Source organism: Salmo trutta, chromosome 12 (genome assembly GCF_901001165.1).
Source record: "Salmo trutta chromosome 12, fSalTru1.1, whole genome shotgun sequence".
Lineage (NCBI taxonomy): Eukaryota > Metazoa > Chordata > Actinopteri > Salmoniformes > Salmonidae > Salmo > Salmo trutta.
The window spans coordinates 18,053,790-18,073,030 of record NC_042968.1 but is presented as its reverse complement, the minus strand read 5'-3'; the positions used below and the strand labels follow the sequence as shown (position 1 = coordinate 18,073,030).

General features: G+C 41.7%; 1 protein-coding gene across 14 annotated transcripts in view; it reads right to left on the bottom strand.

The window, feature by feature from the left end:
* Positions 1–19,241, bottom strand: part of LOC115203065 (nuclear factor of activated T-cells 5) — a 64,399-nt gene that overhangs the window by 12,973 nt on the left and 32,185 nt on the right. For 4 of the 14 annotated variants that reach the window (XM_029767404.1, XM_029767405.1, XM_029767406.1 and 1 more), the window contains exon 1: positions 7,797–9,517. Coding sequence is in view for 4 of the 14 variants with exons in the window: in XM_029767398.1 (XP_029623258.1) it covers positions 9,524–9,652; positions 9,965–9,986 (151 nt within the window). In the remaining 10 variants the exon portion in view is untranslated. The other 10 variants (XM_029767397.1, XM_029767399.1, XM_029767401.1 and 7 more) reach the window with 8 other exon arrangements.

Below are 19,241 nucleotides of genomic sequence, written 5' to 3'. Positions count from 1 at the left end.
TTTCAAACAACTGCCCTTTTATGTCCTGCTGTCTCTCCAGGAGGGAGGTAATCTATATTTTTCTCATCTAAAAACGAGTTGCCCTACTTTGAGTGTAATGAAACTAAAGACAACCGTGTAATAAACAGCAGGACAGCAAACGCTGCAGGAGAGAATGAAATCCCTGTGCTGTGGAGCAGTAGAACTGTTGGATAGAATCTCCCTCCACGCCCCCATTAGCCTTCTAGTTTAAACACGCAAGGCTGATTGTTTGTTTAAAATGTAGCCAGGTGTTAAAGAAGAGAAAACCCAGAGACACCTACAGGGAGGATGGAGGAGAGCACTGCTGCATCTCTTTATCCAGGGTATAAATAATTTAAAAATCAGGAAATCTGATTTATCACAGGAGAAAGGCACCTGGCCACAAGAAGAGGCATTTATCACAGACACCTTTTAACCCTTGTTGTTTAGCCTCTTTAAAGCCTAATGTGTCTTTGGTCATCATCACTTCAAGTTAAGACTATTTCTGGACTAAAAAGCACTAGGCTTAATCTGGGTCCAGGAAACGAGGGCCAGTTAAGGATTGCCTGGTTTTAAACCTTTTGATCTTGACAAACTATTATACCTGCAAACAGCACAGTACATCTGATAACCTTGAAATGCTGAGCGCCAGGTGCTAATGAAGACATCCTGTTCAATAGGAGCCCATCCATTCTAAAAGAAAAAGACAGCTGGCCAATAGGACAGCTATAACCACCAAAATGGCTGACTCAGGATTCATTTCTTGTTTGAATTTTGAGTCATCACCTGCTCCGTTTGTGCATAATACCCTGGCTAACGAAATGCATTGCAATTCAATATTCAAAGGGAGATGGGGGACAAAAGGTTGAAGGCTTCATGTATAATTACTCTGAGGAGGTTTGGTTCCGAGACATCCAAAGGAACAAAGTACACATAGATTGAAGCTAGAGAACTTCATACATAAAATGATGTATATTATGAACACATTTTATATAGTGCCTTCAGAAAGTATTCACGCGGTAGATTTTTTCCACATTTTGTTGTGTATTTAAAAATCGATAACCTGAGATTTGTCACTGACCTACACATGATAACCCATAAGGTCAAATTGGAATTATGTTTTTCACATTTTTACAAATAAAAAAAAATAAGTTCAGAAGTAAAAATGTGCTTAACAAGTAACATAATAAGTTGCATGGACTCACTCTGTATGCAATAATAGTGTTTAACATGATTTTTGAATGTGTACCCCACATATACAATTATCTGTAAGGTCACTCAGTCGAGCAGTGAATTTCAAACACAGATTCAACCATAAAGACCAGGGAGGTTTTCCAATGCTCGCAAAGAAGGGCAGCTATTGGTAGATGGGGGAAAAAACTATTTCAAAAAGCAGACATTGAATATCCCTTTGAGCATGGTGAAGTTATTAATTACACTTTGGATGGTGTTTCAATACACCTAGTCACCACAAAGTTACAGGTGCCCTTCCTAACTCAGTTGTTGGAGAGTAAGGACACTTCTAAGGGATTTCACCATGAGGCCAATGGTGACATTTAAACAGTTTAATGGCTGTGATAGGCAAAACCTGAGGATGATCAACAACATTGTAGTTACGCCACAATTAGGGTTGCAAAGGGTCAGAAACTTTCCAGAAAATGTCAAAAATGTTGCTTAAATTCATCAAAAAAGTTAGCTATAACAGTGAACGTTTTTTGTGGGATACACATAAGGCAATTCTAGGTCTTGTGGCATATTTTGGATAAACTATCCCCAATTCAAAGGAATTGCAACCCTGTGCATGCACAGTGCACTCTTCCATCACATGTGCAGTGCACTCTTCCTCACATGTACAGCTGATTCTCAAGATCTTGCACACTAATGAGATGCTGTTGAGCCCACACTTCTACACTGTCTGAGCCAAGGACTACATGCTTTCTGGTAAGTTTTGATTACAATACTGAGTGGGGTGAATATATTTTATATGAGATACATTATTTTTTGTTAACTATTAAATAGTAGCCTACAGAAAAGTGTGTTTAAATCATTTCTAACTTGTTAACAATTTCTGCTAGTTAGTTTTTGCTACCATGTGGGTTTTAGCTTGCTTGAGCCTGCTAACTGAGGAGTGTTAATTAACCTGTTCCATACATGTTTCATTTTAAAACATTTATCTTACAAAGGAGTTGTTTAATCTAACTGATTAACTATTTATCTGTACATGGAATTGTATTTGTTTTTTTTTACTCATTTTTTTCTAATCTTTACAGGAAAATGCCACGGGCACTATCTGATATGTAGATACATTTCACTGCAGCTAATGTAGAAGGAAAAGCTGTGTAAATTTGCAAATACTGAGTCAAATCATATGTGAAGAATGCAACAACGATGCAGAATCATCTGGCCAAGTGAATAAAGTTCCCTCAGTGCTCACAACAAGCAACCTCTGACAAAAGTCCCTCTACTTCAACTCGAGGTGAAAATGATGAATCAGACACTTTATCGATAGCAACAGCTCATGGTCCTCCTGGAATCAGACATTTTTTTGACTCAATGGAGAAAAGTAGTCAGAGAAATGCTGATGAATGTCTTGCTCGAGCTGTGTATGCAACTGGTTCACCTCTGATGCTCACAGGCAATGTGTATTGGAAGAGATTTCTCAATGTTCTTCGCCCAGCATACACCCCTCCACCCAGACATGCTTTATCTACACATTTGCTGGATACAGAGTTCATCAGAGTTCAAGTGAAGGTCAAGCAAATCATAGAGAAAGCAGACTGTATTGCAGTCATCTCTGATGGGTGGTCGAATGTTCGTGGGCAAGGAATAATTAACTACATCATCTCCACCCCTCAACCAGTATTCTACAAGAGCACAGACACAAGGGACAACAGACACACCGGTCTCTACATTGCAAATGAGCTGAAGGCAGTCTTCAATGACCTTGGACCACAGAAGGTATTTGCACCGGTGACAGACAATGCTGCGAACATGAAGGCTGCTTGGTCTAAAGTGGAGAAGTGTTACCCTCATCCTTACATCCATTGGCTGTGCTGCTCATGCATTGAATCTGCTCCTCAAGGACATTATGGCACTAAAAATAATGGATACACTCTACAAGAGAGCCAAGGAAATGGTTAGGTATGTGAAGGGTCATCAAGTTATAGCAGCAATCTGCCTCACCAAGCAAAGTGAGAAGAATAAGAGCACCACATTGAAGCTGCCCAGTAACACCCGTTGGGGTGGTGTTGTCATCATGTTTGACAGTCTCCTGGAAGGGAAGGAGTCTCTCCAAGAAATGGACATATCACAGTCTGCTGATATTGACAGCCCCATCAAGAGGATCCTCCTGGATTATGTATTTTGGGAGAGAGTGGTAAGCAGCCTGAAACCTATAGCAGTAGCCATTGCACGGATTGAGGGAGATAATGCCATCCTGTCTGATGTTCAGACTCTCCTTGCAGATGTAAGAGAAGAAATCTGTAGTGCCCTGCCCACTTCACCATTTCTCCAAGCAGAGGAAACTGCAGTTCTGAAATAGATCAAGCATGAAGACTTCTGCCTGAAGCCCATACACGCTGCAGCGTACATGTTGGACCCCAAGTATGCTGGCAAGAGCATCCTGTCTGGTGCAGAGATCAACAAGGCCTATGGTGTCATCACTACCGTGTCTTACCACCTTGGCCTGGATGAGAGCAAGGTTCTTGGCAGTCTGGCGAAGTACACTTCCAAGCAAGGGCTTTGGGATGGAGATGAGATATGTTGGCACGACTGCAATATTGCATCAGCCACATGGTGGAAGGGACTTTGTGAATCTGTCCATCATTCCTCTGTCCATCATCCTCCAAATCCCACCAACATCAGCCACCTCAGAGCGCAACTGGTCCTTGTTTGGGAACACATACAGACCAAAGCAAGCAACTGGCTGACCAATACAAGGGTTGAAAAATCGGTGGCCATCCGGGCAAATTTGAGCCTGACAACAAGCCATCCTCAACAAGGTAGGAAAGTGACAGTGAAGATGAGGCCTCAGAGTCTGATGTTCAAGAGGTGGACATTGAGGTCCAGGGAGAAGACATGTAAGCTTGAGAGGAAGACAACCAAAGCTTTAGTTATTAGACTATCATTTTACAGATGTATGTTGAAAACGTTTTTGGGAGATGCAATGGATCATTGGGGATTGATCATTCAATATTCCCTTTCTTTTGTTGTTCAGTGAAATAATCCCATGTGAAGAGTCAACTCATTTAATTAAAGTTCAATTCCTAACTAAATTGTTTTTTTTTATTTCCATTGGAATGATTTAATCATTTGCAATTATGTAGACTTATGATAAGGTAAAAGGTTTATGTTTCAGTCTCCATAATTATATGTTAAATATATCCAATGCAAAAAACATCTACATTTAAATGGTATTAATATTAATTTGCATATTCTTCCATTAATTCCAATATATTCCCATTAATTCCCACGGAAAGTTTCCACCTCTGAACATTCCCCAAAATGTGCAACCCTAGCCACAATACTATCCTAATTGACAGAGAGAACAGAAGGAAACCTGTACAGAATAAATATGTCCCAAAACATGCATCCTGTTTGCAACAAAAGTAATACTGCAAAAAATGTGTCAAAGCATTAACTTTTCATCCTGAATACAAAGTGTTATGTTTGGGCCAAATACAGTACAACACATTACTGAGTACCACTCTCCATATTTCAGCATAGTGGTGGCTGCATCATGTTATGGGTATGCTTGTAATCATTAAGGACTGGGGGGGGGGGGGGGTTCAGGATAAAAAATTATGGAATGGAGCTAAGCACAGGCAAAATCCTAGAGGAAAACCTGGTTCAGTCTGCTTTCCACCAGACACTGGGAGATTAATTTACCTTTCAGCAAGACAATAACCTAAAACACAAAGCCAAATCTACACTGGCGTTGCTTAACAAGAAGACAGTGAACGTTCCCAAGTGGCAGAGTTTTTACTTAAATCCACGGCAAGACCTGAAAATGGTTGTCTTGCAATGATCAACAACCAAATTTGACAGTGCTAAAAAAAGAAGAAAAAAAAGACAAAATAATTTATAATAATAAAACATTTGTCAAATGTTGCACAATTCAGGTGTGGAAAGCTCTTAGAGACTTACACAGAAAGACTCACACAGAAAGACTCACAGCTATAGTCGCTGCCAAACGTGCTTCTACAAAGTATTGACTCAGCGGTGTGAATAGTTATGTAAATGTCATATTTCTGTATTTCATTTTCAATAAATTTGCTAAAATGTTTAAATACATGTTTTGAATTTGTCAATATGTGGTATTGTGTGTAGATGGTTGAGAGAAAAAACAATTTAATACATTTTGAATTCAGGCTTTAACACAACAAAATGTGTAATAAGTCAAGGGGTATGAATACTTTCTGAAGGCACTGGAACTATTTGGTTTGGCCATAAAATGGTAGTACCAGTAGTATCATTCAATATATGTAGGCTATTCTTTCCACAAACCCTACCAATTTCCACTTAACAAAAATGCTCAAAGTGGCTGCAAATCACCATGCTTATAAAACCAATTTGATTATTGCACAGCCCCAGCAGATGGAGGCAATAGGATTCAAGGTGTATTACAGCGTAGACTTAATACATTTTCAAATAAACATAGAACATTTGCTCTTATTGTAAACGCATTACCGAAGCCCCATGCCTCCACCTATGGGACCATTGCGTGTTCCATCCTAGCCCAAGTTCTGCTTTTCTTTACCCTTAAAGGAAAAAAAAAATGTTTCAACGTCATATTTATCATCTCCAGCACCACCCCAACATGTTTTGTAGTAAAAAAAGATGGAGGAAGATAAGTGTTTCCAATGACATCATCGTTGTGCATCGTGCAATTGACACATTTTGAGTAGACGTTACCTACTAATTGGTTGATGTCATTGGAAAAACATATTTTGATATTTTTTACTACAGAACACAGAAATGCACAATTTTTGCATATGTTAATATTGGGGTGGTGCTGGAGATGATGAATATGATGTAGATTTGTATTTTTATTTTTTTAAATGTCCCTTTTAACCCCACCCCCTTCTACACTGTGTTCCACTATCATTTAAATGCAGAATTAAAGAAACAAAACTTTGACATCAAAAACTCAGTTGCAATACAATACAAAAAACGGTAAATGCAATAAATTAAAATAGTAAGAAGTCTAAAAGTGTAGACAGACCTACTCAACACCCTGGGTGAATTTTGATGGGTTAAGAGCCCTTGGGACTAAATGTCTTCACTACTGATAGACAGACACAGTCACACAACCCACCACGATGCCTGTGGGGCCCAGCTAAAATGCAAGTTAAGTTCATTAATAGCAAAACAACTTGTATCCAAATCAACAAAAAAAGCAATTCACTTTGTGCATTTGCTGAATATTATTGAAACAAATAAAGGAAGAACATTTGTGGAGTATGTTCACTTGTCAATATATTGCTGAGGTGTGTGGATTCTGATATTGATCAGCTGCTGTTCAATGTACTGGCTGAGTGTCATTTTGGAGCTTGTAAAGTAAAATGCATTTCCACTTTAAACTCATGCAGAAGCTAAGTTGGCACAAGCAAACTCGGACCCTTTAGTATGGGTGGGAAGCAGGAGAAGGAGTGGCTGGGATAGTAAGGTCTGAACTGAACAAACATTCCTAAAGATGAACTGTTTGAAATTACGGGCAAAAGTAACATAAGGTCATTTCCCTCTCTAATGGGTGTACACCTATAAAAAGACTCCCACTGCAATTACCTACTTAAAACAGAAAAACAGACTCTCTTGTGAAGTGCACTACTTGAAATGACCTCCCTTAAATGGCCTGGCATTAGTACTATATAGACTGACTGAAAGGCAAGGAAGAAAGTTGACCTCAGACAACAATAATTCATGCCCATTCCAGACTTCTAAATGGAAATCAATAACATGTTACATCAATTAGAAAAAAAGGGAGCGCTAATCAGCAAAGTAAAAGCAATATGAATTTTGTATGGCAAGAGTTGACTAAAAACCGCCAACGTTACTACAAAACAGCTGAAGCCAACCTAGAGTGATGCTACATCTCCATTCAGCCATATCTCAAAGAAGAGTGGTCAGGGGAGGGGACAAACAGGACAAAAGTAATGAAGCCTTAAGGTTACAGGCAGGGGTGGTAGGACAGGGATAAGAACAGGGATAGGAACAGGAACAGGGGCATGGAAGTGTGCAGCCGTATAGGGCTAAACAGTAAGGACACTGGCATCAGGGATGTGGTGACAGCCAGGCCAAGCTATAAAAAGTAGCAGGGCAGGCAAAGGATGGGTGATGGGGGTAGGGTAATATCACAGCCAGCATGCACCCGCCCTGCAAAGTACAATAACAGCACAAAACAGTAAAGGTGTAAAAAGGCCAGAGCAGAGATGCTTCAGCAGAGAGCTATATGGCTGGCAAATGGAGGAAGGCTGTGCAGGGATACGGGGAGGGAGAAACTACTTGAACAAAGAGCCAAAGTGATGGGCAAAATTGTCTGGTGTGACCAAAAAAAACTAAGCTGAACTGCTGGACAGCCTAAAATTAAAGAGTTGTCCTCATTTGACAGAGAACCAATAGAAACCTACATTTTAAATGTCAAAGTATTTTTTCAATACTTGATTCCAAAGATTTGGGGTACAAAATAAAGTTCACAAAAAAAGTGAAAAGAAGAGATAGCCAGAAGAAGTAAGGCCAATTTGCAGTAAAACCTACAGTCCCAAATTAAATTTCATGTAAACTGAAAAATACTTCACCTTCCTCCAGCTACAGCCAGTATGTCCCGCCTTGTCTGAGGGCTGCATTGGCTGCATTGAAGCACTGATGTCCGAAGGCAACAGACTTCTGGTTCTACTGAAACTCACTCTAAACCGGGGCACTTTGGTAAGGGGCAGAGTAAAAAGAGCTAAAGTGAATTGCATTTTGAATGTTCAGGTTGTGACAAATTTAACCAGAAAAAGGTGTTTTGTTTTATATTTTTTCTCTTCATTTGAATATGATATTGGGTTAATTAACATTTAGGCCTACAGTTGCAAACACACTAGTTTCAGTGATTTTCTGGATTCCTTATGCAAGTACTGTAGTGTACTAGATGTACTATTTAGCCTTACACAGACTGATGTATGGTGTCAGAAGATACTTCTTAAAATAATGTTGTGGCAGTAACTGGTTAAGCAAAATAGCTGCAAAACACATAAGTAAACAGTTAGTGATGTTTCTGGAATTTTGCAAAGAGATATCACTGAATTACTTAACATTTTTGGATCTCAAACAATGCTTTTGTGAGCAGTACCGAAATGGTTTTGTACCCGGCTTCTGACTTGTGTCTTGTCCCAAAGAGAGATGGTTTGCATTTTTATAACATTTATCTTCACAAATGTACAATAACAGACTGGGAGCCAATTGCTATAGTCAATTAATGGGGTACATTTTGCTTTTCATGATTTGGTGGACCCCAAATAGACAGACTGCCGTATTGAAGATCATTCAGACAGCCCAAGAAGATGGGGACTGTAGGTCTTGTGTGCCCTGAAAGAATCAGGGGTGTCCTCTAACGGCATGGAATGAAGAGGGTTTCCTTAGACTCCAACTGCAAGGCACAGTGTTCCCAGCAAGGACTGTAGGCATTACTTCGTTTTGGCATAACCCAACCACTCAAAACAGTGCAATCCTTATAGCCAATTGTTGAGCTAGGATCATGAAGTTGGATTTCTATGGAGAGCAAGAATGCCCTCTCTGATTGAGTTACAGCCCCTACGCCCTGATGGGAAAACCTTTAAAAATGTCTACTCTAAAGCACATTCAAAAAGAGGCCTTTCCGATCTGCTTGCAACCTGTAGGCCTATGTCATAAAGAGATGTTTGGATCCTACAGTTCCTGTATAGAATCATTGTGTCAGCACAAAACCAGGCAATGCTTTACCACAGCTCATTTTCAGTCTAGCCCTCTGATTGGGATTCTGAAAGGGGGCTGCAGCTGGAGCTGATTACATCTGAGCTGTGAGGTTTATAGCAACCAGCAACAGATCATGATATAAGGTGCTCATAGTTCTGCATGTCTGCAAAAAAATCTGTGTAAAACCCAGGGGATAATGCACACCGAAACCGAAGAAACAGGAACAGGTCGTTCCCATCACTCACAGTCAGAACTGTTCACAGTCTTCAGAGACGTGAGCAAGCCCCCAGGGCCCAGGGATGGCTGGCTGGCATTGTGTGCAGTGTGTTTGCTGAGGGCCTCAGGACGCCCAAGGGAGAGGGCAATAAGGCCTCATAACTCCGGTCTTCAGCAGCTGCTCCTTGCCTATTGCTGTACTCTACATGCAGGTGTAAGCCTACAGGTACAGACTGTGTGCTGCCTACCCCTAATGTAGTTGGAGGTGGTCTTGCAGGTAGCCTAAAGAAGGGTTGACTCCAGGAAACAGGATGGAACCATTACCAGCACTGCTCACTGTTACCATGGAGGCAGAAGAGAAGGAGGGGCTTACCTGAGTCAAGGGCAGCTGAGGGAGGAGGAACCGCCTCTCCACCGCTCTTCTGGCTCATGGCTGCTGCTGGGTTTTGCTGAGTGGAGGATGGCAGCTGCAGCTCTTTGGGGAGAAGGTCATACACTGATTCTGTGTAGAGAGAGAAGAGAAAAGAGAGAGGGGGGGTTCAGGAGGTGAGTTGAGTCCCTTTGTAAGGACTTGAAAGGCTGCTCAATCTCACAGCTTGCAAAGAAGTCAGCAGATTTACTGTACATGAAGCTCTTTCAGAATTCTAAAAGACAAGTTTAAATACAGCAAAGTTACAGTTCCTCCTTTTCAAATGGTGAGTAAGATGGTCAATTTTCAAAATTGTAAAATGCAATTCTGTGACTTTTTTCCCTTTCACTTATAGGCTCTCCTTATAGACATCAAGAAAACATTTCAACAGCGAAAAACAATAACCTTCGTAAACATGTAACAGCATGCCTCTTGTTGGTTGTTACTGACCCTGTACCAGGCCCAGAGCATTGTCCTGCCTGGCCAGCACTCTGGAAAATGACCTAGCAGTTTATAAATGTACTATAACAACAAGAGCATAGTGATAAATACAGCCCCAGTCCAGATTCCTACCATGTCTCCACAGCCTGGCCTATCAGCTGCTGCCCGGTGCCCCCACCACCTACCAACCCCATGTGTCTGTGCCAGGGGCCTTGGACGTCTCGCTCGGCCCCCTCCATGAAAAATGGCAGGGAGCTATTTAGAGGAACAAGAGCACAATGCCCCCCGAGCCATGATTAGTATGCTGATGAGCACCACACTGAAAACCAAAAGGAGGACTGGAGGAAGGCGGCTGTGAAGGGAGGTGACTTCAAGCGCTACTCTACTTGTGATGACGACCAGCACATTCACACGTCCAACTCCCTCCATTCAATAGGACTATCTATGGTTCTGCAGATAGAGCCTCTTCACACTTACTAGACTTTTCCTAACATACCGTTGGCTACACATATTACTCAAATGTAAACTTGCTTACTTTCTATGTCTCAACTGTTACCTTCGGAGGTAGCGCATGACACTCGCCCGACAGTTGCCCCCCTTGAAGCAGGGCAGCGAGAACAGAATTGTCTCATTGAGCCAACACTCCTACAGTATAAATGGCAATACCAGAGCAATGTTTTTGAAACAGCTGAAATGTATAGACATTTTCCTAATATTTGAGACTTGTTTTATTGAGTTTTTACCTGAAATTGAAGTAACAGCCTGCTACATTCTGAAATTGTCGCAGTAGGTGCCGGCTGCACTGAGCCATGTAAAACTATGGAAGCCCAGCCCCACCACAATTTTTTATTTGTAACATTGTGTGGTGATTTCAGAGGTGGCACCACAGGTTCCAGAGTGGTGGTGGGGGGCAATTGTTTTCCTGGGGCCTAGAGCTTTTCCTGATCTGGTGGTAGGATAACCTAACCAACTCCAGACCCCATTTGAAGCGTATGACATAGTAATAAATTACTGTAAAAAATCTAGTCATATGTAAAAAAAATAAAAACATTACAACCCTTCACACAGATTAAGAGACAATTGCGATTGGACAAAAACAAACAAGGCTGAGCACGCTGTATGCAGGGTTGCTCAGATAGCAAGTCATTACTATTGTGTTGATTGATTCATTCCAGTCAACAACTTTGGATTAAAAAGGACTAGGTAGCCTAGCTACCCGAAGTGTGACTATAAACCAAATTTGATCACATTAACATTTTCTTAGAACACAAATAAATGGGCCCATTTTAGGCTAGAAATTAGGAATGTGCATCTTTCCCTTTCACAACGATTCAATGCGCATTTAGATGCACGGGCTCCAATACAATGCATGAACGATACGTTTTAGTTTGCAATGATTTGGTGCGATTCAGTTTGAGTAGAGAACAAATCGATGCGTTGAGATGCAGTAACATTTGTTGCATAAACACATTCATTTTCCATTCTGAATTAAAACCGTTGTTGATGGAGCTCATGAGGTGGGCCTCGCTGAGCTGGATCTGCCAGTCTGTCTGTAAATGATGTATGTCTATGGTGTATACTGTGTAGGCACCTGATCTGAGCCATAAGTGAGACTAGGCATCTACCACCAGATTAGGGGGGTAATGTAGCTTTATGTTTTTTTGTCTCCCCACTTTGAAATCCCCATCACCTACTAATTAACCTGTCATTTTTGCAGATTAAATTTGAGCAAGTAATGTATCAATATTTATCATTAACAAATTAGCTATGACATACCCAATGAATATATAGCACAACTTTGGATTCCACCCCATCTCAAAACTTTTGAACGTTTGACATTTTTAGCGAGCTTCTTTTCTCTTCCTGTGTTAGCAATACAGTGCACATCCCAAAAGTGATTCCTTGTTAAGAAATGATCAACTTTACCCTGTATATCTAATTACCATATACACTGAGTGTACAAAACATTAGGAACACCTTCCTAATATTGAGTTGCACCCCTTTTGCCCTCAGAACAGCTTCAATTTGTCAGGGCATGGTCTCTACAAGGTGTCGAAAGCGTTCCACAGGGATGCTGGCCCATGTTAACTCCAATGCTTCCCAAAGTTGTGTCAAGTTGGCTGAATGTCCTTTGGTTGGTAGACCATTGATACACACAGGAATCTGTTGAGTGTGAAAACCCAGCAGCGCTGCAGTTCTTGACACACTCAAACCGGTGTGCCTGGCATCTACTACCATACCCTGTTCAAAGTCATTTAAATATTTTGTCTTGCCCATTCACCCTCTGAATGGCGCACATACACAATCCATGTCTCAATTGCCTCAAGCCTTAAGTCATTCTTTAACCTGTCTCCTCCCCATCTACACTGATTAAAGTGGATTTAACAAGTGACATCAATAAGGGATCATAGCTTTCACCTGGATTCACCTGGTCAGTCTATGTCATGGAAAGAGCAGGTGTTCCTAATGTTTTGTACACTCAGTGTACACTGATCAATTAAAGCAAAACTACGAAAACTATTGCTGATGGTGAACCTGAACAATTGAAACAACATCTACTGTCAGCACATTGATAACAATCGAGCAAATTACATATGTTGTCACTCAACTAATAAAGCCTAATGTCGTGCAAGCCCTTTTAGCATTTGAATGCTGTAGGTGCCGCACAGATGTACATGATCCTGCAGGGACAGGGTGCCTAACTCGCGTTGGTCAGCACGCAAAGCTGGGCACAGTGTGCAGTCAGACTAGGCTACTGATATTCCCTGGGCTTGTTCGGCATGCAAAATGACTTGTAGATCAATGACTGTCAACACAGTTATATGGCTAGTTCGACAGTGAATGAGAGGACACATCAGTTGTCATAAAAACAAATTTGAACCGGCGATTCGCAATGTTAGAATCGATTTTCTGACGGATGCATGCTACATTTGGATCGTTTTGAGGTCCGCGGAGCGACGTTAAACATCTGAAAATCGGGTGAATCGTTACATCCCTCCTATAAATACATAGCGTAGGCTATAAAAACATGTTACATTTCCCCTGGCCAGGCGCAGATGGGATCAGATCGCATAGGCTTCTCTGGGCTACCTGCAGCTGTAGTTGTTATCAGTAGACTACAGTTGATCAGACTGAAGATCAGACTAATTATGCACTTTGACAAATCATGAGGAATTCTTTTTTTTTGTGGCAGTTATGGGCTTCCATATAAAACAGCTTTGATAGGCTAACTTTACTTGATGAAAACATGCCGTTATAGCAACTCTGTGCTTTTGTCTTGAAGCTAAAATGTAACGACTGTAGGCTATAGACGAGAAAATAAACCCTTTAATTGTCTGCACATACATGTTTGTGAATTGTTATATTATTCAAGAGTGTAATATGGTTTGGTTGCATTATTCAACAATGTAATATGTTTTAGAAGAAAAGTTTGTCAATGTTGAATAGTTTGTGCTTACTGGCTAGTGGCTACTGTGATATTTATGTTAACTTTGAGCTGCGGACCAAGAATGTTGTGTTGCCAGACACAACGAAAGGTAAAGCAAGGATGTAATGTGAACTGAAAAGTTACATTTTCTTTCACCACCCCGCTCCTCAGACTCTCCTTCATATCTCGTAGTGGGAATAGGGCCATAGTCAGCCCAAACAAACAAGTCCTACTGAGCATCAAATTCCCTATCCCAATTATCATTTCAATCGATTGCTTTTAGTGTCCTAGTAAAGCCCCTGCTGATACTTTATATATTTTACAAGACAAAAAGCTCAATAGCTACTTTTCACTTTATGATTGAGATTGCAACACCAGATCTGAATGAATCCATGCAGTCAAAGTAGAATCACATGTATTGCCTGCTGAGGGTTATCTGAGAAGGAAACCATCTTTTACTTTCAAACCTGAGATGGTAACACCTCAGGGATAAAACGACTTTTATGGAAAAAACAAGACTACGCAGGTCACAGCAAAAGCCCTGGCATGTCAATAAGTAGCGTTTCAGAACTGATTACAGTAGAGAGAGCAGATTTGACAGAGGGCCTTTCTCCCTTGGACTCCCCCCTCAGGGCGAACGGGACAGAGGGAGGGGAGCTAGAAAGCCTTAGGTCAACAACATGACAACACGTTTACTACCAGACCCTATTCATCTTCCAAATATTATGGTATGAACTTACAGCGGCCATTACAGTCGCCTGACTCTCTGCCAACTGCCAGCTTTAATTACTTGCAGCTGAGTCCCGGGGTTTGGTGTGAGTATCAGATACTTAACCCTCCCATTGTTACCGCTGGCTGTCTACTACAGACGAACCTGGGAAGCAAGCAGTGAAACCAGTCCACAGGCCTCGAGGGTCCCACAGCACTGCTCATTCTGGATGAATACACAGTTTCCCCTCACAGAGGGGCCTGAAAATGAGAAACTCTGCCGCCTCCTCGTCCGAGCTTCCCGTTGGAGCAGCACAAGCAGATCTGGTGTGGTTTAATGCTTCTACGTTAGGTAACCTCTTCAGAAAAGAAAGGCATAAACAAACACACACACTTTCTCTCTAATTCTCTGAGTCTGCCGCTCCGTTTACCATTCCCTCTACCAGTCCTCCCTGGCCACACTGATGGCACATGCGGGAACATGTGCACTCTGCACGGGGCCCTTCCAGTAAACAGAATGCAGACCGCACAGACAAAAAATATGTACTCTGCTCTCAGAGCTCTGCTCTCGAATCAGTGGCTGGCCTGTTTTAGTGTTTCCACAGTCCCAGGACTTTATAAAGAGTGAAAATTCCTATTCTGCTGCATAGTTTCCTCCCTCGCAAACAGAGCACAGTGCTTTCTTTTCACATCGCTAAACACGATTTTCCTTTCGCACGGGGAAAAGAAAAACAAGGGTCAATATAATTAACTGGCTAAATAAACACATTGACTTGACCCCATGTGTTGCCTCCATTCTAACACGCTCTATATTCTTACACCCCGTTTTGCTGTTCTGTGAATTTGATCAAGTCAGAGTGAAAATGAGGATAACTTCATTTCCTCTCCTATTCTGACAGAGTTCAGAAAGTGAATCAGTTCACAGTTCCAAAACTGGATTTAAGATGCCAATTATTTTATTTGATCTGCTTCTAAACTAATTAACTACCATCCCATTTCTCAAAGAAAGAATGCTGTTACTATACATGCATAGATGATAGGGTTTAAATTATAATTAAGATACGGGTACACTTTATTTAGCCTAACTCTGCCAAGCCTATGATCTGCCACATGCAGCCTACTGTTCAAAGATTCACCTTCTTTTGAGGCAAATCCAGGCAAAGTTGACCTCAAAACGTCCACACAGTTAACAATCGTGCCCATAGCTTGTGTTCAGTTTTTACTGCACAACTATGTTGAAGTAAAAGTGTAAAGAGAGACCACTCACCATGGGAAAGGCAGGACTTACACTCCCATTCATTTCCCTCACATTCCTGCTGCTTGCTCTTACTAGCCCTAGCACCTGGGGCGTGGCACTGCGTTTTTGGCTGAATGAATGTTGACACCCCTTCTGTCCCCCTCCCTCCCCTCCCACCACTTGTCTTGTTACGGTGTTCACCGACCTTTTTCTATCAGCTTGTTCAACAGGTTGGCTGCATTGTCATTGCAAGCTTGTCAAATAGAAAAAAATGGAGGCCATTGAGAAAAACACAAACAGCCAAAGTAGGATAAAGGTGCAGGGTGGCTAGGCTACATTATGGTGGGACACTACTAAATGAAGAGACAAGGAAGGATAAAGAAAAGGCTTACCTTCACAGCAGCACATCTGATGGGCAACCCAGGCAGGGAGAAACACATTCAGAGGGCTGGCACCTGCAGTGAGCTATTTACAACACTCCTGATATGTTTACAACCAAGCCTACATGAGGGCTGCCACTGACACCATAGCAACAGGGAACATGGGGGCACTTTCCATAAGAGAGTTGTCTCTTCTCATTTTATATATTTTTATTTAACTAGGCAGGTTAGTTAAGAACAAATTCTTATTTTCAATGACGGCCTAGGAACAGGGGGTTAACTGCCTTGTTCAGAGGCCGAACGACAGATTTTTACCTTGTCAGCTCGGGGATTCGATCTTGCAACCTTTCAGTTACTAGTCCAACGCTCTAACCACTAGGCTACCTGCCACCCCACTTATGAGCAAATGAGGAGAAAAACAGACACATACAAAAGGCCGAAATAAAGAAGTTAGCCTACCATTACAGGTGGATAATTCTACAACTGCCAGAGTTACTGTAAATACGGCAGGATCATCTCAGTAAGCAACGGTAACCCATGTGTTTAAAAAATCTGTTAAATCTTTAAACACCACCCACGGCCTCCCCTGACATCTAAAGCTGTCTGGGCAGCCATCAATTTTCTATTCAAATCAGGTGCTACTCTGGTATGAGCCCAGAGGGAGAACTCAACATCTTCGCAAAATGCACTCCTAACGGCAAACCAACACAAACCATTGAAGCACTAGTCACATACGGCCCACCTACTTTGTAAAACATTGATACTGAAAAATATGATCTTGAGTAAATGTTGACATCAAAAGCGTTGTCTCAAATTTGTTCAACCGGAAGGAAGATGTTGCCATCCAACGTATGACTGAAACATGGTGAAATTGTTGCGACAAAAAGGAGGTGCTAAAAGTATTCCCCATAGAAATGTCAACCAAAATCAGTAGAGAAACAAAAGTTGACAAGTAGACCTAGCCTAACCTGTCCACTGTGATTCTCACACCCAACAGTAACCTATATCACCAAGAGTCCACTCAAGCCACAACAAAAAGGTTTTCCTAAAGACAACTATGAAAATCACAACCGTTGCAATGCCCTTCAGTCTCAAATTTGGCCAACCTAACAGAGGCATGATTCAAATGCGCCTGACAACTAAGGGATGGAGTAATAAAATGCTTCCACGGTATCACCCAACAGCAAATCTGTCCCCTCTCACTCTCTCCAGGAACTGTCCCCTCTCACTCTCTCCAGGAAATCTGGAGGGGTGGTGGAGAACAAAATGAGGGGTCACCAGCTCTGGTGTCAGGGATTCATGTAAATGTTCACATCCTCCATGTGTTGACATCTAGGGGGCAAGCTCAATCATCAGAGCACAGTTGGCTTGCGCATTACCAGTGTCACCGTACCGTCATCAACCCTCATCTCTTGCTGCTGTGCCCGCTGCCCAAATACAGGTGTAAGCAAGGACCACACGGACTAGTGACATCATTATAGACGTGGTCACCAGCACACCTCCAACAAGGACATTGCAAAAAAGACTAACAAAAACACTGATGTGTGTCAGTGACAGTCTTGTGGAAACAGTTTGGATAAAAGCACAACAGATAGACAACTATTACTTTACGTTCTCTCCCACACACAGTTCCAGAAGAAACTCCTACAGGTTCCCAATGCAATGACCCACCACACAGCTGAACTGGGGTCTCCATCTGTGCATAACCAAAGGAACATTCATATCTCCATCTAGGGTACCTGAACACTGGAAACCAAACGCAAATGAGACCGTCCTCAGCCCCAGACCGGTCACAATCTCTCACTACCTGAGATAACAACATAATGGCTTCATGAATCCAATAGAGCAGGTCTGGTCTTCTCAGCTACTTCCTAATGCATGGCAAGTGCTATGTCCTGTCACCTAAGCCATCCACTGATGAATGTTTTATGACAATGCTCTCCATGGAATTGAATCCCAGAGCAGATCTATTCTTCACACAGAGACAGAGATGAATCAACCACCTGAAAGAAAAAACAACCAACATGTGTGACTAACAACACAGGGGCCTATACCCTCAGCCTCCAGTCCACTTCCTCCGAGGTTGGCCGGATGTTTCGTAGGAATAGCTTAGGTGAATTTGATCACAAATAACAAAATGAGGATTCTCAATGTTGTTATTCAAATCAATGTTCTACTTGGAACAATGTTGTTGGGGCAAATAGCTCAAATAAATTACTTAATGAGTGGCAATATTTGAGTTACAGCCCAGTTGCAGTACAATGTTTGGGAGGAGTCACAAGGAGTGTAGAGGTTAGTTTAGAGCAGATTAACTTTTACAGCAGGCTTCTTTCCACACAACCAGTCCAAGAGCCATTGGTCAAATTGTTCGGGTCGTGTGTGTGTATGTGTATGTGTGTGTGTGTGTGTGTGTGTGTGTGTGTGTGTGTGTATGTATGTATGTATGTATGTATGTATGTATGTATGTATGTATGTATGTATGTATGTATGTGTGTGGTTGATCATTAGTACAGCGCCATAACATCTCACTCAAACAATATCTTAACACTGAGATGAAAGAAGACCATTTTAGACCAACGCAGTGAGCAGTGTTATGGACAGAGGGTTAACAGAGTGGATGTTTATAATTTCCCTTCCATGTGCTTCCTAGTGTGTGTCATTAATTTCATTCAGTATGACAGGGGAAGAAACTAACTAGCCGAGGTTTGTTAACCATTGAGTGAAACGCATCACAAGGTAAGTTGAGAGGTTTGGTTTTATAGACTGTGCATTATCTTTATCAGGTCCCATATCTCTCAGAATGTGATCTGTGTAGTCTATGCATCTTCGGTCTTCTCACTCTTTATTCTTTCTCCATCTGTGTTTGTTGTAAAAGTGAAAGGCAGCCAGGTCCTGGATTAAGGGCAGCCGTTGGTGTCACGCAAGGCTCAGAGATCATGACCTGCAGCCTGTTTCTGTCCAGCTAATCTCATTTTGACCAGAGACCACCTCTTGGAATCAGATTAGGCCTACCTCCGACTGACTCGCAACGCAACACCCACCATCATCAGGACAAACTAGCCAGTCACAGTGAGCCTACTGTGGAATTCAATTGTGCGTGTATTTTTGTTAGTAGTTATGATTCTTAATTATCACACACGCACAGTTTACAGATACAGAGCGTAGTTTGAGTGGAAGATCTGTGTGAGAGCTGCTGCTATAGATCCTGTTGCTGCTGGTGTGAAACATGCTTTTATTAGCACAATCATTGCGCAACAATTCTACAGATTTGATGGCCACGATTAAAGAGAGCTACTATTTTTATTTCTCAACTGGTAATTGAAGTGTGCTTCTCATTCGCCATTCAAGTGCTTAGGCAACGGTAGTAGGCAGAATTCAGCGAATCACACCACTTTGCAATGTGAGCTGGAGGCAGTACGCATTTAAAAAAATATATACTTATTGTGTGAAACCTTAACGTTTTACTTCATATCATGAGGCATGTCTTAA